The sequence below is a fragment of the Dysidea avara genome, chromosome 5 (assembly GCF_963678975.1).
Source record: "Dysidea avara chromosome 5, odDysAvar1.4, whole genome shotgun sequence".
NCBI lineage: Eukaryota > Metazoa > Porifera > Demospongiae > Dictyoceratida > Dysideidae > Dysidea > Dysidea avara.
This window is the reverse complement of record NC_089276.1, coordinates 36,690,712-36,717,884: the sequence shown is the minus strand read 5'-3', so window position 1 is coordinate 36,717,884 and position 27,173 is coordinate 36,690,712. Positions and strand designations below refer to the sequence as shown.

Genomic DNA, 27,173 nt, shown 5'->3' with positions numbered 1-27,173 from the left:
TATCTCGATCTTGTACAATTCCAATGCTGATCCGGGTCCTTGTTGCATAAACTTTAGCATAAATCCACTAATAATGCCTTGGAAAGATGTTTATAAGGTGGTTTTATGAGTATTTGTATTATTGGTGATCATATAATTATGCTAAGACAAAATTTCAATATAATACTCAGCATATTGATCAAGTGAAGCGTAAATATGAAGGGGGGGGGGCTTCAGCCCCCAAAGCCCCTCCCCTGGATCCGCCCCTGGTAAGTGTTCCTGAAGTATTCTCACAAGAGTTCTCAGCTAATGTGTATGCACAGCACTACAGTATAAACAATCATAATCCTTTAGATTATACTGATCATTCACTTAACTGGTGTTAAGTACTGGCTCCAACATTCTGGATAGGTAGCACTTAACACCACAGTAAGAACTTCAAGGCTTTTTGAAGTTACCACTTGAATGATACCAAGTGCTAGCACTATGAGTATCCAAAGGTACTCATGCTTGCATGTAACTTCATCAAATGGGGAAGCTGTAACCACAGAGAGGAAAACTTACTGTCGGTTGTTAGTGAGCAAGCCTGAAAGTGATATAAAGGCACAGCTAAAGCAACTTGCTTCTCATGCATGGCATGATAAAAACTCTTTTTTTCCTAAGTACACTTACTTGTTTTGTAAAGTCATAATGGCTAAATGTCCATTGGGTTCCACAAGAGGTACTTTAAGGTAATCAGCCACTCTCTAGAGTTCCTGTGAATATAAAGTACATAAAAATAGCAGGAAGAAAACATCTTGATTGCCTGCCAGATTCCTGTAAGCGTTCAAGTGCAAATTGGGTGGCTGTTATCTAGACTCAATCATGGATTTTTTCTCCTTTCTGTAACTTTTTAAACGTACTGTCTTGAACAACTTTAAACAGGCTGTAGAACCAGGTGTCCTACAGACCTTCAGTACCTGTGCTGTAAAGTCATAACAATTAAATAAATAGGTATAATTTGTCTTTACAAATGGGGGTTACTATTCAGTGGACTGGACTACTGGACTGGAACACTGGACTGGACTACTGGACTGACATATTTTTGATTTTTGCACATTCTATGGTTGGATTTATGGAGTCTTGCCAGTAAGTACCCTTAGGGCACCTGCAGCCCACTTCTAAATGCTGAAGACGAACAATGGAATATGCAAAAACTGTCTCTTATCTTGATAATTTCACTACTGTTCATTATGCCACTATACAACACTTATTTCTTACCCTGGTGTGTAGTAATGCTGCAGGCAGTGCAGGGAATTGATTGTGACACAATAGTTAATCAGCAATCAACTAGCCAGTAGATGGTATCCTTCGAGTTATATCCTTAGAGCAAGCAAACTAGTCTCGTTGCCAGACTTCTGTCTCAGTGCAGGGGCTTATCAATTAAAGATTATAAGTGCCCATACTGAAAAATCTCTAATTGGTAAGCCCCTGCACTGAGCTAGAGGTAAGTCTAGAGGTCTGGCCGTGCTGGCGAGATTAGCTTGCTCCTCAAACTTGCTCTAAGGATATCTCAAAAGATATTGTCTACTGGCTAGTTGATTGCTGGTTAACTATTGCTGTCACATTCAATTACTACACACCAGGGTAAGGAATAAGTGTTGTATAGTGGCATAATAAACAGCAGCGAAAATATTAAGAGACAGTTTTCGCATATTCCACGGTTCGTCTTCAGCATTTAGAAGTGGGTTGCAGGTGCCCTAAGGGTGCTTACTAGCAAGACTCCGTAAATCCAACCATAGAATGTGCAAAAACCAAAAACTTGTCAGTCCAGTAGTCCAGTCCAGTGTTCCAGTCCAGTAGTCCAGTCCACTGAATAGTAACCCCCTTTACAAATATAGGAATACAGGATGTTTTGGTACAACATGTGTGTTTCAGAATTTTATATTCACATGTTGTGGTTATGACATCAGTCAGGTAGACAGCAATAGTGTAGCAATGACTGAAGTAGGGATTAAAATTAATGCAGGTATAGATCATCTCCTCCTGTTTCATATTTATAGCTATCATTCCTATTCTAATGTGAATTTTCTAATTACTATTTACAATTGTTTTTCCTTTTTAAGCGTGCCTCTTCAGCGGTCTGAAATACAGGTATGGTGACTCTCCTTAGACATTGTGAATAACTTCCCTTCGGGTATTACAGGCGCTTAACAACTGAATAACAATGGTGTAGGCCTCGTAGACTACAAAGAATATTCTGTCCTTTCAAGTTGAAGGTGGGTGTATCATCTACATACATGAACAGAAATGAAGAGGAGCTTTGAGACTTTGTTGAGAGAATTTGTGCATGGGAAAACACAAAAGTTAAACTAATTCTGTGTTAAAGCTTATTTAACAAATACCTCCTTAGCAGTACATAGCAACATAATTGAAGAATTACAAAAAATTTCATAAATTATGAAATCTGGGAATTACAATAAATACCTAGTTGTTTAATTCCAGATGAATTAATTACCTGCATGGTGCCTGGTTATTAGAAGCAGCACAACATCAACTTGTTCTGTAATAATTCCAAACAATTGCCAATGTTGATGTTACCCTTTATTCTGCATAGCAATAAATGTTCCCTATTACCTCAGTTCAGCCATCTCATTTTGCACACCTTCATAGTTTTCAACAGAGCTCAAGTCAACTTTTCTTCAGACACTAATAGTTCCTTGCAGAGATGAGTGTGATGCTGCCACCCTTGCAACTGTTCCTCTGGTGGCTACTCCTTCCAGACCATCCTGTGACCATCTCTCTCCATCACATCCCTTGCCCTGTTCTCCACTTAACTTGCAATAATATAATTATCTATGTATGTAGACTGCATCAAAGGAACGAATGGGGCTTAACACATGGAGTGATTGCACACCTTGAATATTAATTGCTGGAATATAAAGTGACCATTTTTCACTTTGTTTTCAGCTATGTTCCAGCATTTATTTACTACCTAAGAACCATAAAATATGTACAAGGAAAAGCCTTTCAGAAATCTGCTGAAGTCATGATGCATACGGCAAATCAACACCTGCATAATAGTGTAGAAAGAAATAGGAAACAAAGGAGGCAGGGGCGGATCCAGGAGCTGGCAAGGGGAGGGGCACAAACAAGCTAATTTGTAAGTGGTGGGAAGGGCAGATTCTCTTTGTCAGTTGCTGCATTTTTGAAACCACATATAATCACCTTTTAGTAGTGTCACACTGTTGAGTTTTGCCATTTTGGCCTTTATAGATGGTTGTGAAATTTTAAAGCTGCTTAAAAGGCTGTTTAATGTTTTCGAAAGAATCAAGATGATAATTATTTTTAGAGGCGCTTGGTACACACAATGGTGCTGGGTGACAATTTCACTGCTAGTTTGACTGATTCACTTTGGTTTAGGCGAATTTGTAATAATGAAATGTATTTTCATGGCTTATAAATTGATCTTGGCCTGACATAAAGTTTAGTATTATAATCAAAAGGAGTAGCTAGCTAGCTAAGCTGAGTCCACAACTTTCCACAAGGAGGGGGCATTTGCCCCAAATACCCCATCCTGGATCCGCCATTGGGAGGAGATACATAACTCTATGATGCATGCATTGTAGCTGCTGCAGGTGGCAAAAAGGCACATCTTTGGACAAAACGACATCAGGCAATGAAGAAATCTAGCTCATAGCCTCCTTATCCACAGTTAAGTGATGCTTGGCTGAATGCATCAGTTAAGTCAGTCAGAAGAAAATTCAGTTGAATTAAAAATCTCATTTTTAGAGTGACATTTTTGGGCTTGTCTATGAATACTACCAAGATATTTGAGGCTGGTTTATGGGTGATAGTTTTTTGGGCAAGAAACCCTGGTACTGCCATACTGTATAAAAGCAAACAAGCTAGTGAAAGAAGCTTTTGGCTCAATTAGGGATCATAGAAATAAAAAGTAATGAACCAGGTATACTATTATATAGAGCATAACTATGTCGGATAACTTGTTTATTGGTACATTAGCACATTGCATGTTATCATCTGTTTAATGCTGAAGTAGTGATTTTCCCACATTATAATTATACTATTGATGGTGTCAGTAGTTAGTAACAAGACTGATTTGATTATAATGTGACAAACAGTAAACGTTACACAATGTGAAATTAGGTCAATGTTGTAAGTATAGTATGTATTCTAATGTTTTATTGAGTCCCTGTTAGGCACAGGTTAAGTTACAGTGTTGGGCCTACAAGCGCCCATGCTTTCAAGCAAGAAGGCTGCTCAAGCTAAGAAACAGCAACAGGTACATTACATTTTACCACATTGTGAGCAAACGTTCATAACTCATGTATGCTTAATGGCACTGAAATAAAACTCTTCAGCTTTAAAGATGTGAATCCATTGGTCTATCAAGCACCACACTGTGGTATATAACTGAATCAACTGATACACCATGGAAAACTGTGGTATATAACTGATACACCACAGCAAACTGTGGTATACAACTGATAAACCACGCTTTGTGGTTACGCTTACCATATATGGTGTGACTTCACACATTCCACAAAATCCTTATCTAAACGGTACATACGTCTCTAATGGCAAGCACGTATGTCAACCAAAACTTTTTCACCTGAGCAATTTTCGATGAACTCTTGCATCCTTCACTAACTCTTGTCTCCTCCACTAACTCCTGTTTCCTTCAATAATCGTGAGTAGATGGGAGTGACACCGCTAAAGAGTCTAAAACGTCTGACCCATCAAGGATTTCAAGTCTCTATAATACTGACAAGCGCCTAGAATCATTCACCTGAGTGAGCAAGGAGGATTTTTGATGAACTCTAGTCTCCTTCACTAATTGCGAGTAGATTGGTGTGGCACCGCTATAGAATCTAAAATGTTTGATCAATCAAGGATGTCTACTCATTTCAGTCTTCAACATGCAGATGCTGTTTTACTATAACTTGCTATTTATAATTGTTTCATCACTGGGGTGTAAAATATAGCAGTTATGTACAGTTACTCGGGATATGATTATTATAGGCACTCGCACTCTGCAGGAGCTTGTGCATATATTTTTGTCATATCCCTTGTAGGCGTGTTATATATATATATATATATATATATATATATATATATGTGAGTGGTTCAAGTAAAATCCAAGTATTATTGCTGTATTTTAAACCTTATTTTTTGAAATACAATTCATAATTTAGTCTGTGATGAATCTCATATCAACATAATGAATTATTTAGATAAATTTTGTGCATGGTGAAGTCATAATGATGACATCATAATGCAAAAGTTAAAGCTGCATTTTTTCATATTTGTTTAAAAGAAATAACATTTGGATTTTACTAATGTGAACCACTCACATATATATTATTGTACCTCTAATGTACTACTTTTTACTTGTTAACATACCGTTGCTATGATGAACGCATGTGCCGACTAAGGTTGCTTTATATATTAAAGTATTTTAATTTAGTTAAGGTGACATGGTTACAGATAAGCTGCAGCTGTTGTAGCAAAGAGAGGCAACGTGCTCTGACTGTTGAAGGCTGTGGTCACTATAAATGCTATTTATCTGGCCTTCTACAGCAGTGGAACCACTTGAAATAGTTTTGCATGTTTTCCTTGCATGAATCACCAAGTAATAAACCCTTAACTTGGACCTGCATAGAACATTTGTGTTGATTCACATTTCTGTAACCTAAAACTCTTGCCATGTGTATAGTTTTGATTGTGGGTTTAATCATGTGAGTTATATATATAGCCTGGTATAAAATTTATTGGCGAAGCAAGCGACATTTTACAAATTGTATGGGTCATTTTATAAATGTATTTAAGGGGTTTGTATGTTTCTTTACTGAAAAGTTGTTTGCACAGCAAAATTCAGCCTTACTTTTTAGGGTAATACCTTGGGTACCATTTTAATTATTTTGAGAATGGAAATTGTGTTGCCATGATTAAAGTTTAAGCCCTTCATTAAAGACATGCATATTTTATATCTTGTTAACTGTGTTCAGGCAGGCTAATATAACTGGAGGCTCTAAAGCTTTTGTTGTATGAATTGCATGTATTAGTGCAAGGGATTTTTAGTTATTGCAATGTATTACAATGCAGAAGTACAGAAGAGAGTGGTAATGGAGGAAATGATGCTGATGAAGGTATTGAAAGATCATCATCAATGTCTATAGAAGCTGTCACACCTGAGGAGTTGGGTACACATGCTTCTTCATCCAGCAGTGTCACTGCTATTACACCCTGTACCACATCAGAAGTTGATCACTTGATTAGCATGTTTGAAGAAACTTTCAAAGAAAAACAAATATTAGCTATTTACATAATTTCTGGAAAAAAATATGATCTGAGTCTCCAATGCCTTCTTGAAGGATGTAGCCTAAAAGCAATTCTTTCTTTAATAAAAAGTGATTTTGAAGAAAGACCTGTTGCAAGGTTGAATTTAGATGAAAGTTCTGTGTGGTCTGATATGCTTACCTACTATAAAAGTGGTAGGCCTGTAGACGTGCAAATTCGGGTTATTCAAGCAAATAGCATTGCTGTCGACACAGGAGGAATACGCCAACAAGCTTATTCAACTGTTTTCTATAAATTTGCTGAAAACAGGTACATCCACCTCTTTGATGGAGACAACACCTCCAGGCTGAGACCAGCCACATCAGCTATAGCTCGATCATCTGGTTTACTTGTTCTCCTAGGGAAAATGATCTCTCATGCAATTTATCAAGATGGAATAGGCTTTCCATATCTCTCTCCAGCCTGTTATTATTACCTAATTGGAAGTGAAGACATGGCTATTCCTCATATATATTTCAGTGGATCTAGAGGACTTACCGAGAGACTCAGCTGCATTGGTAAATCAGGTAATTCTTATTTTAGCACGTGCATTTATACAAGTAGTAGAAACTTTAAGCTGGATTAGGGATCAACGAACAAAAAGCAGAGAAGCAAGGGAACAGCTAAAAAGTTGTGGAACAAGAGAGGCTGCCTATACCTGCAGATATACTGGTGGACATGAATTCCCTAATTCAGTCATGGTTGGGATTTCATGTCCAACAGTATATCTGCAGGTATAGGCAACCTCTCTTGTTCCACAACTTTTTAGCTGTTCTCTTGTTTCTCTGCTTTTTTTGTTCTTTGATCCCTAATCCAGCTTAAACTTTCTAATTTTTCCTTCTATTTGTTTACTTTTTTTATAACACAATTATAACTACTAAATCCACGTGTACCACATTAAAAGAAAGAATGGTGCCAGGCATTCCATAAAATAATTTTGTGTGAATGCACACTCCAATAATCAATTACTCACTGAAAAGTGAGGTGGCTGTTAAGATTTATTTGTAGCTATGCTCCGTTCGTTACACAGCGTTACAAACGAAGAACAGTACAAGAAACTGCTGAGCAATGCATCCAATCACTACAGAAAATGCAGTCGAAAAACATGACAAAGCCATAGGGAAGCCATATCATGCTATTGCAAATCAACACCTTGCGTTGTTAATAAGGCTGAAACGGATAGCAACTTTTACTATCCGGATATCCTGAACAAAACCTATCCGGATATCCTACGGATAGTGACATCATCACATGCTATAATAGTTTATTGTAAGCATCCTTGTTTTACTAGTACTAGAAGCAAACAAACATTAACATGATAGCAAAAGGTTTGTGGTAATGTTACAGTGTTACTTTGCACCGTCTGTAACAAGATTGGCAGCTGGAGAAAACATGAATACAAGATGTAGCAGTTGCTACAAGACCTTTTCCAGGTACAACTAGTCGTAAAGAACTCTTTATAAGGCAATAACTATTTTGTTACAACTTCTTCAGCAACATTCACAGCCTCGCTTCGTAATTTATCGATGGACATGGTTGCGAGCAAGCTGATTAACTTACCAGGCTGCTGTTAACTTCACATAATGTAGCTTAGCTAACTCTCCATGATGAAAATTAATTCATCTAGTGATGAGAAGTTGGACAGATAAATGGCTTTAAGTTATTACTATCCGCTTGGCTTCAAAGTACTATCCGGATAGTAAATTATTATCCGGATATCCGGATCATATGGATATCTGTTTCAGCTCTAGTTGTTAACGAAAAGAACTGGAACACAAAGGATAACAAAGGTAAGTCCATGGCACGTGCACTGTACATACTGTGGTTGATGAAAAGACACGTCTCAGGACGAAATGATGCTGAGCAGTGAGAAAAGCAAGCACGTAGCCTTATCCACTGTCGAGTTATGCTTGGCTGAAGGCATCAGTTAGTTAGTTAGTCAGGATAAAAAGGATTTTTTTTAAAAAAATTCCATAGAAAGTTGTTGGAAGGTTTGGGGTCACTCTGAAGGCATTTTTGGGCTGGGCTATACCTAACCAATACTGCCAAGCTGTTATGAAGGAAATTTGAGGCTGGTTTTAGGGTGATATTTCTGGGCAAGCAAGTCCAAAAATACATGATCCCTAATATATGGTACTACCATACTGTATGATAGCTGGCTACAAACCATCCATGTGCTTATTTATGCTATGCTAATGTTGGCTTGTATCTGTACTGGGAAGTATGAACACCATTAATATGTACAGTCTTAAATCATGTTAAAAATAGTTGATTGCTAATGACTTTTGCTGCCATGTTTTACAAGCAAACTTACATTATTGGCTTTGGTGTTCATTAATACTGAGGTGAAGGGTCACAAGATGTGTGTAGTGCTTCCATGATACAGAAAAATGCTATTATCTTCTACCACCAAGGTTCATCTCATGATATGAACTAACAACATTTGCTAGAGAAACACACACATACATACAGCTCCATAAGCAAAAAGTATTCATGTTTTCAGTAAAAACCAGTGGCTGGTACTACGTAGGACCTTAGAACCTTGCTGTTTACTTTGTGCGGCCACCACTAAGCCAACCTAATGAAATGCATATGTCTGGCCTCCCCTACGTCTTTATACTACGTAGCACAACCACTGATATAACTGATTTGCTATAATATCACATCGTATCACCAACTCATCATATTAATATATCATGGAAGCACCAGATATGTGATTATTTGTACTATATGTTCAGACTTCAACAGTGTACTTCTGCATGAAGTCCATTGTGATCTATATTCTTAGCAGTAAGTAAGCAATGGCTGACATATTGGGCTCTTGAGTAGAATTGTTGGTCCATAAAAAAGTAGTAATCATTCAACTAATTGATGCTTTGGCAAGCCAGCATTCTCTTGCTGCACTAGCTGGATTTACATGACAACTGAAAGATAAGTCTAAGCAATTAACTGCAACTTTGTGTAGTAGGCAAATTTACAGAGACACATGACTGGACACATCACAATACATATTGCCTTCTAATCATTGTTATCAGGGGCGGTGGAGCAGGCCATTAAGTGAGGGGGGGAGCAACTTTGGTAAATAAAGTTACACAGTGGAGTTGCTTGCCATTTTAGAGGTCTAGGGGCATGCCCCCATGAAAGTTTGCTGAGATAGTATTTTAGGCTATTTCACAATATTATAACAGGTAAATTTAAATAGCTACTCACAGCTTCCAGTAGACATAAAAAGTGATTGTTCTATTAGAGTACACTGAAACCTCTCTAATCTGACACTTCTGTAATACCTCTATAATCTGACATTGTTTTGTATACCGAAAAGACTTTCTATGTAATACTACCTCAATAATCTGACATCCTTACTAATCCAATGCAATTTTCTTATCCCAATGAGCATTAGATTATAGAGGTTTTCACTGTATCTCAATCTTTTGTTTACAAGCATTGGACGAAAAAAAATAAGGGGCCATGGCCCTCCTTTTTCCACTGCCTATGATTGTTTTAATTGTATTAGTACACTTTTTATGTAACTGTCAAATTTTTTTTCTTTACTATATAGCTACGATGTGCTTCTTCAAATGAGCAAATAGCAGAGATCTTAAATGATGATGATACTAAAGGAGGTTATTTAGACGTGCTTCAGAGATGTGGCATAAGTGAATCCATAACGGTGTGTGTGGTGTGTATGTGTTCGTAGGTATATTAAATATGTACATAGATGAATAAATTCCTTCCACTGCTATATTTCCTGAGACAATACAGGCTTTATGTATACACTAAACTACTCACCATACCTAAATGATTGCAAGGGTCTCAGTTACATTGTTAACATTGTACTTGAAGCATGCATAAATTAATGCTTTTTTGAAACCTGGTAATTAGCTACAAATTGATTAAAACTACTGCATAAACGAATGCTAGAATTGAGCATTCGAATGTTTGAATGAAAACTGCAGATTATTCGAATGTTTCTAATATTTTAAAACCCACAATCAAAATTATTAATATATTGAATCTATAAGGAGTATGACCTATTGTTGTGAGGATTCTCTGCACTTGTTGAAATACTCTTTGATATAGACAGTAAAGCGAGTGTAAACAGTAGCAAAATAGTAGTTTTATCACTGTAATCAACCTCATGTTTTTGGCTTCACATACACCTGACTGTAGAGAACAGGCTGTTATCTAAGTGTAAACAATAGTGAAGTACATGTTGACACCTGGCACGCTTCGTGTCCTGTACCATTTTCAGCTGCACTTGACCTAATTATATACATTGGGCGCCCGCCCACAGGATTCAAATGTTATGAATTTGTATTTGAATACTCTCAAACAAACGAACATTTGAATTTCACGGTATTCATTTATGCACTAATAAAGACATAGCTAACTATACCCACGTACATGTGTGCTAGCATATCGTGTTGCTCTACAACTCACTGTACTGGAGACACTGTTATTAGTTAACCTTGCCCAAACACTCACAGTATTACTAGGCAAATGTATTTGAATAGTTTGGTGCAATACCAGAAGGTGGAAGCCCCACTATTTGGCAATCGTAGAAGTGAACATCAAAAAGGATGATAAGACAGACCTGGTCACATTCAAGATTGAACATAAAACTGTAGAAGTTTTTGTAATACAAACTGATCGAGCAACACAGTAGTACTGTTTAGTAGATATTGGTACAGCCTTCCATCTTTCACAGAAACATTTTAAATTTTCTTAAGAAGAAGCCTTTGGCAAAATCAAACACATACAATGTATGCACTGTTGTCTTATTGTTTTATCTTTGATTCAACATAATTAATTTGTTAATCTTAAAAGGTATTGTACACAATTCTGTAATAATTAGTAGTGATAGTAATTATGTGTGCTTTAATATTTGCATAATAGATGTCTAGCAAGGAAGTAATTGTTGAAGAAATTACCTCATTTGAAGGTATTGGCAGAGTATCAAAGATGCTAGACCAGTTGGTAGAAGGCCTAAAATCTTTAGGAGTCTTTCGCCTAATGAGGTTGTTTCCAGATCAATTTGTGAACTTGTTTGTTCACAGCTGTTTGACGGCACAAGATGTACTTGAGAATATGAAGTTTAGTAGGTTGAGGCAAGGAGATAAGGTCGCTGCAGAACATTTGCAGAAGTTCATAGTGGAGTCAACTGAGAAAGGTACTTTTGCATGTTGCTTTTATATTAATGGATTACATACTTCACTTTAGTGCTAAAAGATTTAATGTTATTTATCACTGGATCCTATCAACCCAGCCCATTTACAGTTTTATTTATAAGTAATGACGATGGTGGACATGTCACTGTGTCAGCACACGCCTGTCCCAAAGAGCTGCACTTGCCACGAGGAGTATTTGAAGAAGAGGATGAAGAGACGTATTCCAAGCTATCTGAAGCATTAGTGGCAGCCATGGATGCTACATATAACACTATTTAAGAGTTGGTCAAGTCTAAAAATTGTTCATATCTACATTTACACTGTTAACTGTCATCTAGTTGTTCATATACACTATCAAGTTGTTCTTATTGTTATCAAGTTCATACCCTACATACACCGTCAACTATCATCAAGTTAACTGTCATCAAGTTCATACCTTATTTAACTATCATTAAGTTCATATCTTTCTTAACTGTCATCAAGTTCATTATCTTACATACATTGTTAACTGTCATTAAAGTTCATATCTTACACATTCATTAAGTTTAGCCTAAAGCTGTTTGTATACTGCATATTACCAGTGTTGTAAGTGGATCAGGTCATAGGATAATCCAGATCATTTTGGTTGCATGTTGTGGGTTTCCTCTACAAATATGCAGGCCTGACCTGAATGAGATAAGCATGATTATTAATAAGCTATGTAATCACGTGCGTGTTTACATGGAACCATGTGCACGTCCAGGCACTATGTAACTACAATCGTCTAAGCTGCATGGTATCACATCCACTGTCAAGCTTGTATGCATCTAGTCAGACAACAAAGACCTGACATACTGCTGAAGCAAATATGCAACCACATCCACATTGATCATGTGTTAAAATACTCAAGCTCTTTACATAGCAGTTACTCATTTCATGCCACTTCTAGGAAATTCATTGTTTCTCATGTTTGCTTTTGATTATGCTGGCATAATTGGCCTGGGCCTACTCCACACACTGCCAATCTGCCCCCTACACCGTGACTAGCAGCACACAAACTGTCTGACTCCCGATAATATACACATTTTATTAACATTTATTACAAATTCAATGTCAAATTAGCTGTGAAATTGTCACCCTGCACCTCCATGTGTAGTAAGCGCTTCTAAAATAATTATCGTGTTGCTGTTCTGTAAGACATTCAGAGTCTTTTAAATTATATAGCTTTTAAGACTTTCCCCTTGCCAGGTCCTGGATCCGCCCCTGGGTATGCTGCCAGACCCCTTTGGTAGAGCATATTGTCTGGACCTGGTTGATCCATTAACCCAAACAGTAATCAGGATGAGACCCAAATCTGATCCTGAAACAGGCATGTCAAGAGCTAGATTTTAAATATCATGTCCTAAGTTCTGCTACTCGAGTAGTTGCTCCAAGAAAATTCATTGTTCTCATTTCCTGCCTACTGACAGGGGGGTTCCATGGAACCCCCTTTTTGAAAGAGCCTCTCTTACTCGAGATACTCTAATAGAGCAGTCAAATCGAGATACTCTAATTATAATGGAGCAGTCACAGTAGTCTTGAGGAGCGGTGTAGCAAACTATGTATACAGTTATAAATAAGGAAATGTAGTTGGTAAGGGGCAGCTATTGTCAGCGGGTGATGACCTTTTTTTTTTTTTTTTTTTTGTCTTCAACTTACAGTTAGACTGAAGTTGCAAATTCAAAGTGGAACTCCCCTTTTTAAAAGTCTGGACCCGCCCCTGCTACATGCAGATTCTCTTTATTCATTATGCTGTTTAATTAACACTTTATTTATTGTTTATCCAGTAATTGCATAATATAAAGGTAGTGTTGAGGTTATCCTTTTTAATGTTTGCAGGCTCAATAGAAATTGATTTGTGAAAAATTTAATTAAAATGTTCACTGGTTGTGCCAGAAAGAAAGGTTCAGTTCATAATGTTACTGCTGAAAGCATGTAAATAAGCTGTTTCTACACAGGCTGCAGAATTAAGATCATGATATTATTCTGAGCAGTTTCAATGCAAAATGCTAATATACTCTAATAAAGCAGTCACTTCTTAAGCATAGCCTTATTTGAATTTTTTACCACTGCTCAAAAGTACAATTGATAAAACTTGAATGTAATAGGCCAGGGCTTATACCTGGCATGCGTATCTTGGTCTTGAGTGCAACAAGTTCAATCAATGCTCACAACTGCAAACTGAATCAGACTATGTGTTGGGATTGTAGCAATTATGTAAAGCCAAGACGAAAAGATTATAATTGAATGACTGCTGGCATAAGTACATACAGAAGCATTTGCTTTGTATTCTTGAAAGGGTACAAGATGTCTGAAGTTTTGTAGTGTACTATTGATACACTTACACAAACCAACTACCCTAGTCATGGTCAGTGACCGACTTAGTACTCATATTAGAGATTCACTGATGGCAGCAATATATGTTTTGAATCATAGCGGATAGTCTGAGATAGATATATATAGCAAGGTTGGATGTGGTGACATTATTATAGCAAGAGTTCATAATGTAAAGAAAGGGGCTCATGATTATAGTATGCATGTGTGTTGAGATTAATAGGATCCAGTTGGAGAAGAACTGTATGGCTAAAGGGCTCCACCCTTACACTGTGATGGAATACTCCAGCCTGTTGCATGGGTTATTTTTGGATGCACATGTGTAGAATATCTCCCAATTAACGCTATAGCTCTCCTGTTATTCAGTGAGCTAAGTATTATATATACACTATAGAACATATTAGTAGACATTTTTTTGTTGGGTATAGTATTATATATCAATGTCAACAATTCATTGAGTTAGTATTACATATATTTCAATGATTGTAAACAAATCTTACAAAGTTTTTCTTTCTTACTTATTTGCAATTTGAATTAGTGGTGTGCTTATTAGGATTCTGACTTTGATATGATATCAATATGATAATGGGTGAAATTTAAACTTCAATTCGATCTCAATATATTTTATTGTGGAATAATTTGTTTATTATCAGGGCAGCCAATGCAAGAGGGTGGGCAACTGGGATAGTTTTTCCCTTAGTTGAGGGCCCTATAGCTACATTCCATACAAATTATGAAACATTTCTAATAGAACAGTCACCCTATTATACCACAGTCAGGGGAAAATTACTAATACTGACTTCTCAGTCTAGAATAAGTCTCGTATTTAATTTCATTTTCTAGGTGGTATATATTTGGCAGAAAGCTGACTATAAAGTTCAAGCTTGAGATATTCTAATGGAGCTTTCACCTTAATACAAGAGTCCAATTAATTACACTGTGATGAAGACTGGATCCTTACTAATCTGAACAGCTCTGTTCTCAAAAAGTGTTTGGTTAGTGAGTTTGTTATAATGGACTCATTGATCCTATACTAATAAATCATGCACCTGCAAAATACTCTAATAGAACAGTCACTTGTACTGTTTGGATTAATGGACTTCAGATTAGTGACGATCCCTGCATGTATATTAGCAATGATGCCTTTTCAAAAATTCTTCTTACATTCAAGATACTAATATGTATACTCTTGCTGTATGACATCTTTCATGGTATGTTGGCACTTTTCTCTGAAGTTATCTCACTATGTGAATTCTTGTGCAGCATGTTCTTTGTCCTTTGTACCACTACAATCAACTACCAATTCCTCATCTTTGTGTTCTCCTCAATTCCTCATAATGATGGCAATTGTTGCAAATTGAGGAGAGCACAAAGAGCATAGTTATAGTTTCAAAGCAAACGATTCATGACTTAATTTTGATAGATCAAAGACTCCATGATGATGCATTACATGCATGCAGTGATAAAGTAATAGTTTGCTTAGTAACTACGTATAATTAACATATGCAGCCTAACCGGTAAGAAGTTTTGAAGGTACTTAACTTAAACTTTCTTCTATAGTCTTTTAAGCTCATTATGCCAACATGATAATTAAATTATTATGTGACCACACTGTAAAAACTGAAAGGTAGATTTAACCCAAAAAAATGGGTAGTTTTACCAGAAACTCAGGTAACCAAAATTTTAGGTAGAAGCAACCATTTATTTTAAAGGTTATAGGAACCATCTATGTGAAGAGGTAACTTTAACCTAAGGTTGGTAACATCAACCAAGATCCAAAATGTTATAACAAATTTGTGTGGGTTGAAAGTACCTCCATCAAGGTAGGTAATAATAACCACCAGGTGTTGCTTTAACTATAGCAGGAATTAAAGTAACCACTTCAGTATTAGGTTAAAAAGCCTGCAGTTAGTGGTGGTGTTAACCACAATACCAGTGGTTAGTTACTACTTACAGAATGAACTATTTACCTTCCTTATAATTAGCTATGGTAACCATCCAGAAAGTTACTTATACCATATGGTTGGTAATAATGACTGTTACAATTGGTTGTGTTGTTGTTGTTTGTACCTAGATGATAACCTGCCTCACCACTGTTTGCTTTCTGTGAATTGGTAGCATATTATAAATCCTTTAGTATTTATCACACATAGTATACAAGTCACAAATCGTCATCAAGGATTAAACAACAGTCTTGTAATTGTTTACATAGTGACAACATAATATTATCTCTTAGTAACAGTAATCATGAACAAATATATAGACTTTTACAACATGGCATATACGTAACATAACTAGTACAGCCTGTAAAGATGTTATATATGGGTACAGTCTTGTTTGTCAATAGATATATTTATGTTCACAGGTTACGTTTAATATCTGACGTGACTGCCAAATATGATGCACTGCGGTCAGTACTATCAGGATAGGAGAAGATATAATCCTGAAGAAACCACATAAAGCTTTTGGTTTGGGTTGAGTACTCAAGGTAAAATGAATAGTATGCTGAAAACGTAAGAAAGATGGCATCTGGCAATGTTGAACACTGACAGAGAGTCATGTTTTCCACAAAAACAAAAAATTGGTCATCTGGACCTACACCAAGGTACCCTCCTATTCGTGGTGCTGCATATGATGTCTGTGACTTTGCTGCATCCTCTACTCTTGTGGATATCTACACAAGAAACAATAAATATCATAGTTGCAGTTTCATTATTCATAGAACCATACTTGATACTCCGTGTAAACAAATTTGATCGTCTCTTTGGCATTTTTCGGAGCTAACAACTCCACTAGTATGCTCAGAGCTAAAATATCATCACCATCTGAAAGTAGAAATAAAAATACATTAATGACAATGGTCATGTGCTTTAGAACATGGCATGCATAGTGTGCTTTGACCATTGGAAGACAAAGAGATCTTACCAGAGGATGGTGGACACGATATAAGCGCTATTGAAAATTATTACCGTTAATAGAATATTTCTAATACCAAGACTAAAATGAAGTGATAAAACCTGTTTAGCAACAGCCACACTAATTTATCTTGTGCTTCTTGTGACAAACGGAAGAAAATGAGTACAAAGATGTCCTATTTCCTGCTTGATTCTCCATGAGGACACGCTAGCGGCGTCCGCTTTCCTTTCTTTAATTCCATGGGAGCGAGCATAGGAGGCATATTGTATATCATAATACCTTCTTCAACGATTGTTGGGCTCGAATAGAAGCTTATAAGGTGTCTCTAGAGTGCAACGCATCGATTCCACCGACAAACTTACTGCACACGTGATCTTCTATAAATTCAAGGGCGATTTACGTGTTGGGAATAGTGGGGAAGAGTGGGGCAGACCAGCTAAATATACTAAACGTGAAGCACACTTTCGAATGGTACCCATTTAAACTTCGCTGAAGGCTTGGTTATACTTTTAATACAAATGTATGCACTCACGTGCGCTTGTCCATCCTCCTCTGAGATCTTACAATCCACAAAGAGACCTACTAGCTGGCCATAAAAATAGTTTGACACCTTCTGAGTAATTTTATTTAGACTTCAAACACATTCACTGTATACTATTTGCAAATTGTGTTTTAAACCTCATGTACCAAGTACCTATTAAAACTCTGTAAAACAACATGACTTCAACAAGAAATAAGACTTTGAATTGTACCAACAGATAGTGATGCACCGATTAATCGGTAAAGCATCAGAAATCGATTTATCGGCCAAATTTTGGAAATATCGGTAATTATTAGTAGATGTTTTGGCAGATTAATTTTGCTGACCCTAGCAACATTATATTTAAGAAATCAAGACAGAAATTAAGGAAATATATTGCAATATTGCATAAAACATGTAGAAATTGAGTAAATATAGACATCGGATCGGTTATCGGTATCGGCCAGTATGTAATTCAAGTATCAGATAATCGGTTAAATCTCTTATTGGTGGATCACTACCAACAGACATGGTCATAAGATATTACTTTAAATACAGACTTCTATGATATGCAATAATAGCAGTCACACTGTACCTTCTTCACGAGCAGTCTTCAGCACTTCTTTGACGTTCTTCTTAGAGCTTTTTTTGCCCAATGCAATGATAGCTGGAACATATCGAGCCCATTCCCTCAGAAAAGAATCTTTTACATTAGCTCTCCCTGTTATCATAGCTAATTCTTGCTCCAACTGTATACAATAACAACATAAACATTTAACAATATTACTGTACATGCTTACAATTGCTGGAAATTTGAGGCATGGATATTCAGTAATGATAGACTTAACACTGGTGGCATCTTTCCGTACATAAACCCATCGATTCTGAAAAGTGGTTTTCATTAATGGAAGCAATACCCGGTCACGAGGAGTACGATTTTTCATTTCTTCCACCATAGCCTTGTTGTGTTCTTCAAAAGTCTCCAAATCCACAATAGGTGAGTTCTGAGTTAGTGGGTACCTTCTTTGAAGTTTGTCCTTGTTATTACTTCTTTTTGGAGCAGGTGATTGATCAATGGAAGCTCCTCTCTTTCTGTCCAGTTTGATTAAATTTCGGATTCTTTCAATCATTTTGTCCACCCATGAAGTCTGCAGCAATAAAACTTTCACATAAGAGCAAATTCATACATCATACAAATACAAGAAGTATATATAATATAATTTTAAAAGATGCCATCAAATTTCAGAAAATTGTCAAAATAAGCATGAGATATGCTAAAGATTTAACTGTACATGGCCGAAGTACAAAGTTCTTACTATTAAAATTGTGTTTCTAGTAGGGGTGTACTGATACACCGATATCATATTGGTTGCTGGTACGGAGACTTTTGTCAATATCGGTAGGGATCAATATTACTGCCAAAACCGATACGATATACCGATATACAGTACAACTGGGCTGTCTTAAAGACAGTGTGCACTGACTATGCGATGTAATACAGCTAACAAGACTGGGAAACAGTGACTTTCTTGCTTATTGCAAAACACTATGCTACGAGAAGCCATCTAAGTGCACACACATGGCTACTGTTTTATTGTTATAATGTTTACCAATCATACAATCAACAATCAAATTAGTGAGTTTTAAAAGCAACCATGGAATGAACCAGAGAATACAACCTAGAACAACCAGCCATTAAAATGGAGAGTAATCTTAGCAGGAGTATCCATTAAAATATTTGTTGTCTGGGCCACATAATAGAGGCCACACCACCATAGGCAACGAAGCATTGCCAGTGATCTTACAGTGGTTATAAGTGCATAAATATAGTTTAATTTGACATCTCCATTTGGTTTCTAAATTTATATCGGTATATCAGATCAGTATCGGTGTTTAGATTCAACATATCGGAATATATCGGATAGGTTCAAAATTTCTGTATCAGTTGGCTAATTGCCACGTAAGAAGCCATACCATGCTCTATGCATTTTACTCTCCAATGTTGCAAGAAGCAACCAATCCACTGTAGCGTAAATCTGCAGTACATGTATACAGTCCACAGTACTTGTATTCTTGCTTATTATTTTAGCTCCAATATTCGGTATAGCTGTTCTTCCATACAAAAACGTACACAAACTAATTACAAAAAACGAAATACAAGTACAAATATAGTGGATGGAAACTTGGAGGACAAAACATCATCATCTAGTAATCATTCCACCAGTGTTCAGCTGAATATAACCATGTGGCAAATGCTATGCATTGCTAGAAAATGCCAGAATTTAATGCACTATAGCAACTTAGATTGCACACGTGAAGTTACAAAAATCACTACCATATTGTGTACTTTGCACGGGAGGGTCAACGGCGGCAGTTGTACTCCATTGGCCATACAATGACAAAATGTGTGTTGTTCTGTTAATATGGCAGTTATTCCATATATATGTGGTAAACAAACTGTTTTATCTCTGAATGAGTGCATACAATATGCACGAGTATTTATACCCATTGTTCCTCCCATGCAAAACCATCCAAGTATTAATTAAAGCACCACAAATTCGTGCTGTATGGAAAACACAGCACTCAGGATAGGAAAAATTAAAAATAGACAGTTATTGCTATTTAAATGTACAAATTATACTCTTTAATATGTGTACAATTGCATAACATAACTTACATAGCCATCACCTATATCATCCTTCATATATGGATATTTAGTCTGGCAACCTGCTCACAGTTGCTTCTGGATGGCTTCGAACCCACTTTAGAAATTGTAAGAGTAACCAAGGTTCTAACAATATCATTCCGACTTTCTCGTGTTAGCTCCTTTCTCTTAATACAGGCATCCGTCTCTGGTCTCCAGTGAGAAGGTATTTCAAAACTGCTTGTGGACAGACTTCCTGATGTACACGAAGCAACAGACTGTGTTGAACATGTCGAACCTTGATCACTACATGGAGTTGGACTGTACGTATCAACAGATGACAAAGCAGGAATATCATCCTATATAAAAATCATATTTACAATTACTGCAAACTTTTCATGAACACTACATACATAATATTATGTCAACAATTAAACTTCAAGCAATCAAATACAGCCTCAACTCACAATGTATATACGTAGCTATGTGGGATGCCTAAACATCATAAAATTATCATACATGAGTACCGTTTATAGCAAATACAGAGTACGGGTCAGTGCTAATTCTCAAGATCTTGCTAAGTAGTTGTGAAATACATGGTAGTGCAATGATTTTCCTATAAGAGTATTGGACTGCTCTATTAGAACATCTTGAAATCTCCCCTGGTGAAGACGATATTGGTTATAGCTAAAAATTTAACACTGAGAATAGCCATGTATCACCCACTATAGTATGTTCACGTTGAGCTGAATCCTCAAAAACATTAAATAATTCATGGATGCAATTACACATGATCTTGAAATTTGGCTCATTTGTAGTACTGCTTGACCCGCTAAAAATATTTCAAAATCTTTTTATTCAAATGTTTGACATAATATTTATGGCCAATCAAAATTTTCACAATACATTTCCTATGGGGAAGCCATATAAGTACAGTGTCCATTACAGTCCTTTCCCGAACTTGTAATGGAGCCAAAACGTATGTGTCTGTTGTTGACACCTTTGCTGTTACCAATAATCATCTGGTTGGCTGAAATGTTAACTCTGTTGAGAAAAAATCCACTTTTAATTTTTAGCTGTTTTTCAGGATTCAGCTCAACGTGAACATACTATATTACATGTGCTTTGCAAATATTCTAATAAATTAGTGCACATGCAATCTTTTTGATTTATACAAAAATTGTAAGTTAATAGTCTCTCCAGCTTTAGAAGAACCAGATAATGCCTGGTTTAGTATAGGTAAGACATGCAGTGCTAGGATTCTTCTGAATCAGTGGATAAACAACCCAAAGAATAATCACTGATGCAAGCCGAGGCTGATTATTACATCATTCCTGAGGGAGAATCCTAGCAATGCATGTCTTAGCTGTTTAGACAATGGCCCATGTGACTGAAATCTTAAACTTGTTAGGAATCTAGTATGTAATCTATGTGTCAAAGTTTGTGGCAAGGTGTCTTACCAGAGTAAAAACCCTGCATACCTCAAAGCATTCTCTGCATGCCATTGTCTAATTGTTGAGAGTCTGTTTCAAGCCTAGCCCATGAGACCAGTCACAGATGCAATAATTAGGTAACTTAAGTATGGCTTTACACTGGAATATAGTTTGTTTCTTTTTTCTGATACTGTAATTAATTTTATGGCTTTCAGTGAATACTTGTACTGTAAAACATTAATAAATAAATTTAAAAATATACCTATAAATAAGACGGCTACTACATACACCTAAAATACCTTTGAAATAAGCCTCAACAGCTTCTTTACGATGCCTATGGCAGGTATCATTTCCTTTAAGTCCTGCTGACTCAACTGTAAGAATTCTTTACCATCAATGTAATTCTCTACAAAAAAAAAAAAAAAATCACATTGCTGTATAATGCTGTACACATCAACAAGCTACATGTATACTGACAAAGTGGAAGACACTTGCCGTGAAAGATGGCAAGTTGTGTGAACAATTTTTAAAGCTATGTGACAAGACCGGGTACTGTACAATGTTTTTAGGCAATCCAGTCCGTTAATGAGACCTGGAGAGTACAGCCGGGGCATCCAACAGGGCTGCTAGTAAGTTTTGACTAAGTTTAGAACTGCTGTTGTCACTTCAACTAGACAGACATAGTCTGCAGCTACGCCGTTCCTCGCTGTGTACCAAATGAGTTAACCTTTAGTAGCTAGCTAGTTACGTACCTTTCAGAATTTCACAAAAAGACTCCGGAATGCCTTGGTTTACGTTCAGGTAAAACACAAGTTCGTCAACTGACATACTTTCGTTGAGTTCGTTCGGAATCTCGCTCTGAAGCTGGTCAACGTCAGTGGACGACATCGTCTCGGACATTATTGAGCTACCAACGAGGCCACCAAGCTTGAACAAATCTACCAAACTTGAAAGCACTAAACCAAAAAAGGCGGCAAACACCATATGAGCGCCAAGTTACACCGCCAATTTTTTTAGCTATCACGTGTGCATGGTAGCCTATAGTTACCTGAGAGCAGTGGTGATGATTGTCGTGTTACCGATAGAAACTCCAGATGGCGAGTAGTTCTAGCGCCGGTACCAGCGGGCAATATGCAAGGTTTAAGTGCCCCCTTTGTGTTTTCCAGGCACTTAATATACGACTAGTTTTAAGTCACCTACGACTAGTTCATTCTAGTGATCCACGCTTTTCAGTTGTGTGTGGAATCGGTGGTTGCAGTAATACTTCCAAGTCATATTCAGCTCTCTATCAACATATCTACAAAAAGCATAAAGATTCCGGCATAATTCAGTCTCGAGTTCATAGAGCATCGCAACAGTTGAATTGTTCCGATGAACCTGAGATATCCTCTTTCAATTTTCACGATGACGCTTTCCAACAAGGTTTGTGTATATAGTAGCTATACACTGTATGTCAGTCTCCCATGCAGTAACGGTGGTCTAATATGGTTCCTGCGATAGTGTACACACAATGCACATATATTATAATTTGTGCTTGCTGTACAGTACATTAATTGTGTCAAAGTTAATAGTGGAGTACATATGCATTGCAACTATTGCTTTATACTGTCATAGAGTTATAAAAGTGGGTCGAAAAGATGATCACATCATATAGTTTACTGTTCCAGTAGCTAGTGGATTTAATGATCCCTTGTGGCAAACCAACTTTTGTGAATACTTAGCAGCACTCATGCAACTTGTGATGCAGTAACTAATCCCAATTGCTTTAATAAAGGCATCACATTCTAATGAATCATTAATTAAATACCATTGTATATAGGAAATGAAGATTTCAATCCAGATCTGGAGCATTTGCTAGGCATTGATGCGATTCGTCAAAAGAAAGCCAGTGCCCTTTATTTGTTGAAATTAAAAGAAAACCATCATTTGTCTCAGACAGTGATCGATGATGTTATGGAAGGGTCAAAGACTGTTTTTTCCCACACAGTGCAAATTCTTCACAGTGGTATTCGTGCTAAGCTTGCTTCACTTGGAATAGATGATACACAAATTGACAGTGTGTTTAAAGACTTAGCCGATCCTTTTGTTGGCTTGGAAACAAGATATAAACAAGAGAAGTGTTTTGTAGAAGATCTTGGCTTAGTGGTAAGTTTGAACTAGTACATAATACTCTGTTGAAGCAGTAACTAAGATTACTATGGTAAATGCATTAATGCAAGTATTTGGTAAATTCACTTATAAACATAAAGTTTTAAGGACGGTGAATGAACGTACACCAATCTGTTATTTTACTATATGAAACCAGAGGAGATTTTAGTTGGTGAACCTTTTTATGCTGCAAGGTTTTCAGGAACTAAGAGATCGCTAGTAGAACAACGCGACTCTTTTCAATATATTCCTATTTTTAAGACGCTTGAAAGACTACTGGGAGATTCCAGTCTGTTGGAATTCATTGAGAATCCTCACAGGAGATCAGATGATAAACTTGAAGATTTTTGTGATGGAGAATTAGCTTGCAATCACCCATTATTTTCAAATGATCCACTTGCACTTCAAGTAATTGCCTACTTTGATGAGCTTGAAGTTTGTAACCCCCTAGGCACACATACCAAGAAACATAAATTAGGCATCATTTTATTCACTCTCGGTAACATTCCACCTAAATTTCGATCTACATTAAGGAGCATTAATTTAGTTGCTTGTGCAACACATCCTGTAATTCAGAAATATGGTATTGACACTATTCTTGAACCATTTATAAAAGATTTGAATACGTTAACTACGCATGGTATTAATGTTAACATCAGTGGCCATCAGCGCAACTTTAAAGGAGGTTTAATGTGTTTTCTGGCTGATAATCTAGCTAGTAATCTTTTGGGAGGATTCAAGGAGTCTTTTTCTTTTTCACATAGATTTTGTCGTACTTGTATGGTCAAAACTACATCAAATAAGGACAAGTTTTTGTCAAGTGATTTTTGTCAACGAACTGCTGAAATACACAAGAGACAATGTGATGAGTTGGATGCAGCTGAAGGAGATCTAAAAGATCATTACTCTAAAACATACGGAATCAATCGTCGTAGTAAGTTGATGTGTGCAAAAAAATTTTCCATGTTTGATGGTGGTTTACCACATGATGCTATGCATGATATCCTAGAAGGTGTTGCTCAACTTGAGGTCAAGCTACTGGTTAAACATTGTGTGAATGAGAAATATATTACTGTAGCTGAATATAATCACCGTATTGAGAATTTTGATTATGGCAAAAATGAGATGGACAGGCCAGGACTAATAACTAGAGAATTGCTGGGGTCTAATGATAAAAAATTTCATTTATCGGCTGCCCAAACATTACTTCTTTGTCAAATTATCCCTTTGATAATGGGAGATTGTGTTCCTGAAGGAGATGAACACTGGCAGTGTTTTCTTTTACTGCTAAAAATTTTTGATATTGTGTTTTCTCCTGTTGTACCCAAGGGATATTGTGCTGTCCTAAAACTACTGATTGCGGAGCATCATTCTCTTTTCAATTCATTACATTCAAGTTCAATGATTACACCCAAGTTTCATTTTCTTGTTCATTATCCTGACCAAATTGTTGCACTCGGACCAATGACCAGGTATTGGACTATGCGGCATGAAGCTAAACTTAGCTTGTTTAAAAAGGCTTCTCATTTGGGGAACTTTAAGAATATTGCTTACACATTAGCAAGTCGACATCAGCGATGGATGTGTTATCAGTTGGCTTCTGATAACATGCTTCAGTCTTGCTTTGAGTGTGGTCCGGGCAGTAGCCCTAGTACAATTGGACAACAGCCACACCAACTAGGAAGCATCATCCAGCGAGCCATACCTTCAATAAGCAACGATGCCACTGTTTTCCATCCTAAGTGGGTTAAGAAAAACAGTATAAACTATTGCAATAACAATTGCTATGTTATAATAGGGACAGATGGAACTGATCCCTTGTTTGGTCATTTAATTGATGTCTACGTTGTTGGGGGTGATTTGTTACTGCTACATGTGTACCATTGTCAGACTATTTACTTTGACGATCATTTTCATTCTTATGTCATCAGTGACACCACAAATATGTCGATTGTGTGTCTTCAAGATCTTTTAAGTCCTTTTGTACTTCATGGGCACAAACTCTTTGATGGAAGATCTGAAACTTACATAACCATGAAACATTTGATTTTTAGTTAACCTAACTATCATATGAACATAACTTTTAATTTGGTTATTTTGACATTTTTGTAGTTTGTTTTAACCTATTTACACAGTCAAATGTACCTAAGTTATAAGAAGGATAAACAACCAATCTGTTTGAAAGTTATTTCTACTAAGTATGGGTTGAAATTACTCAAATAGTTAAATATATCCAACAAAGTAGATTTAACTCACTTAATGTTGCATTAACCATATATTATCTAGGTAGTTTTTACCATTGTGGTTATTTCTACCTTGCAGTTTTTACAGTGCAGATTTGTCAAAAGGTATACCTTTTCACACATTATATTTTTACATGCATCTGAGCAAACAAAATGTCATAACAGATCACTTCTTAAACTGATTAAGTTGCTCTTTGTATCAAATGATAGCCAGATACTGTATAGCTACTCTCATGGAAAAGTTTACACAATTACATAGAATAATTTATGAAGTAGCAAAGTTCAAAAAGGTACCTTTTTGCAAATCTGGTCGCATATATTCTATTAAAACATCTAGATGAGTATAGCTAATATGATTGCTAATGGTATTATTATCTCTGCTTGTACACTAACTTTACATTGCCATTGTCATCAGTACACACCCACAAGAGACTCTGTAGCCTTATTACATTACTTGCAGAAGTCTGTTGCCAACCATCTGTTGGATTGAATACATTGCTTCTCAACTGCGTGTTACCAATGTTCATACATGGGTAGACCTTTTGTAGGCATATATACATACATTGTAATCATCTGATGTGTGTGCACATAACATGCATATGGTCTCTCTCAATCTGTTTGCATGGTCTGCTGTTTACTGTATACTTTAAACCAACACATACGTACAGTATAGCTTTTACAAAGCTATAAGGCTTTATAGCATATAAGGCATCGTGAAATTGTTTGAAAATATAATATCAGTGTAATAGCTAGTATGGTATGTATATACGGCAAATTTTCAATCAGTGCAGATCTCGACAGGTTTCTGCATGTGGTTTTGACGGAAACCCCCTACGAATTTAGCAAAGTGGCAGTCTAGCAAGCTGTATTCTTGCTGTGTTGACAATTCATTATGATAATATCACTAGCTATACAGTGTTAATTTTTAGCAGCGTGCATCTAACTAACATCCATTAAATACCCCAGTAACATTATATCTTTGCCTCCATTTCATGAAAGCGATTGAGATACTCTAATAAAGTAGTCAAATAGCGATGATGCATGATTGAGATCGATGTTTGGTTGTGTGGGGGCTCTTAACTAACATATAAACATCATGGTGTTTATACACTGGCAAAGACTCAGTTCTAACATTAAAAAAATAATCATGTGAATTGGGTAACATAAAATACCTCTTACACTAACTATAGTACGTTCACGTTGAGCTGAATCCTCAAAAACATTTAATAACTCATGGATGCACTTACACTCGATCTTGAAATTTGGCTCATTTGTAGTACTGCTTGATCCGCTAAAAATATTTCAAAATCTTTTTGTTCAAATGTTTGACATAATATTTACGGCTAATCAAAATTTTCACAATACATTTCCTATGGGGAAGCCATATAAGTACAGTGTCCATTACAGCCCTTTCCCGAACTTGTAATGGAG

At 36.5% G+C, this 27,173-nt stretch overlaps 3 protein-coding genes across 4 annotated transcripts; 2 read left to right on the top strand and 1 right to left on the bottom strand.

The window, feature by feature from the left end:
• Positions 1-6,709: 6,709 nt before the first annotated feature.
• LOC136256374 (uncharacterized) lies at positions 6,710-11,936 on the top strand. Of its 2 annotated transcripts, none has more exons than XM_066049309.1 (4): positions 6,710-6,845; positions 9,878-9,941; positions 11,215-11,488; positions 11,539-11,936. In XM_066049309.1, exons 2-4 carry the CDS (start codon positions 9,921-9,923, stop codon positions 11,763-11,765), a joined length of 522 nt encoding a protein of 173 aa, XP_065905381.1. In that variant the 5' UTR covers positions 6,710-6,845; positions 9,878-9,920; the 3' UTR covers positions 11,766-11,936. The 2 variants fall into 2 exon arrangements, with proteins under 2 accessions (XP_065905381.1, XP_065905382.1); XM_066049310.1 differs by having other exon boundaries at positions 9,878-9,988.
• A 4,005-nt stretch (positions 11,937-15,941) lies between these two features.
• Positions 15,942-19,985, bottom strand: LOC136256215 (uncharacterized). Its single transcript, XM_066049153.1, has 5 exons — positions 19,952-19,985; positions 18,075-18,422; positions 17,870-18,023; positions 16,569-16,663; positions 15,942-16,512 (listed from the first exon to the last, which is right to left on the bottom strand). Exons 1-5 carry the CDS (start codon positions 19,976-19,978, stop codon positions 16,198-16,200), a joined length of 939 nt encoding a protein of 312 aa, XP_065905225.1. The 5' UTR covers positions 19,979-19,985; the 3' UTR covers positions 15,942-16,197.
• Positions 19,986-23,668: 3,683 nt separating this feature from the next.
• On the top strand, positions 23,669-25,788 carry LOC136256214 (uncharacterized). The gene has a single exon (XM_066049151.1). The coding sequence runs from the start codon at positions 24,190-24,192 to the stop codon at positions 25,555-25,557; it is 1,368 nt and encodes a 455-aa protein (XP_065905223.1). The 5' UTR covers positions 23,669-24,189; the 3' UTR covers positions 25,558-25,788.
• Positions 25,789-27,173: the final 1,385 nt, after the last annotated feature.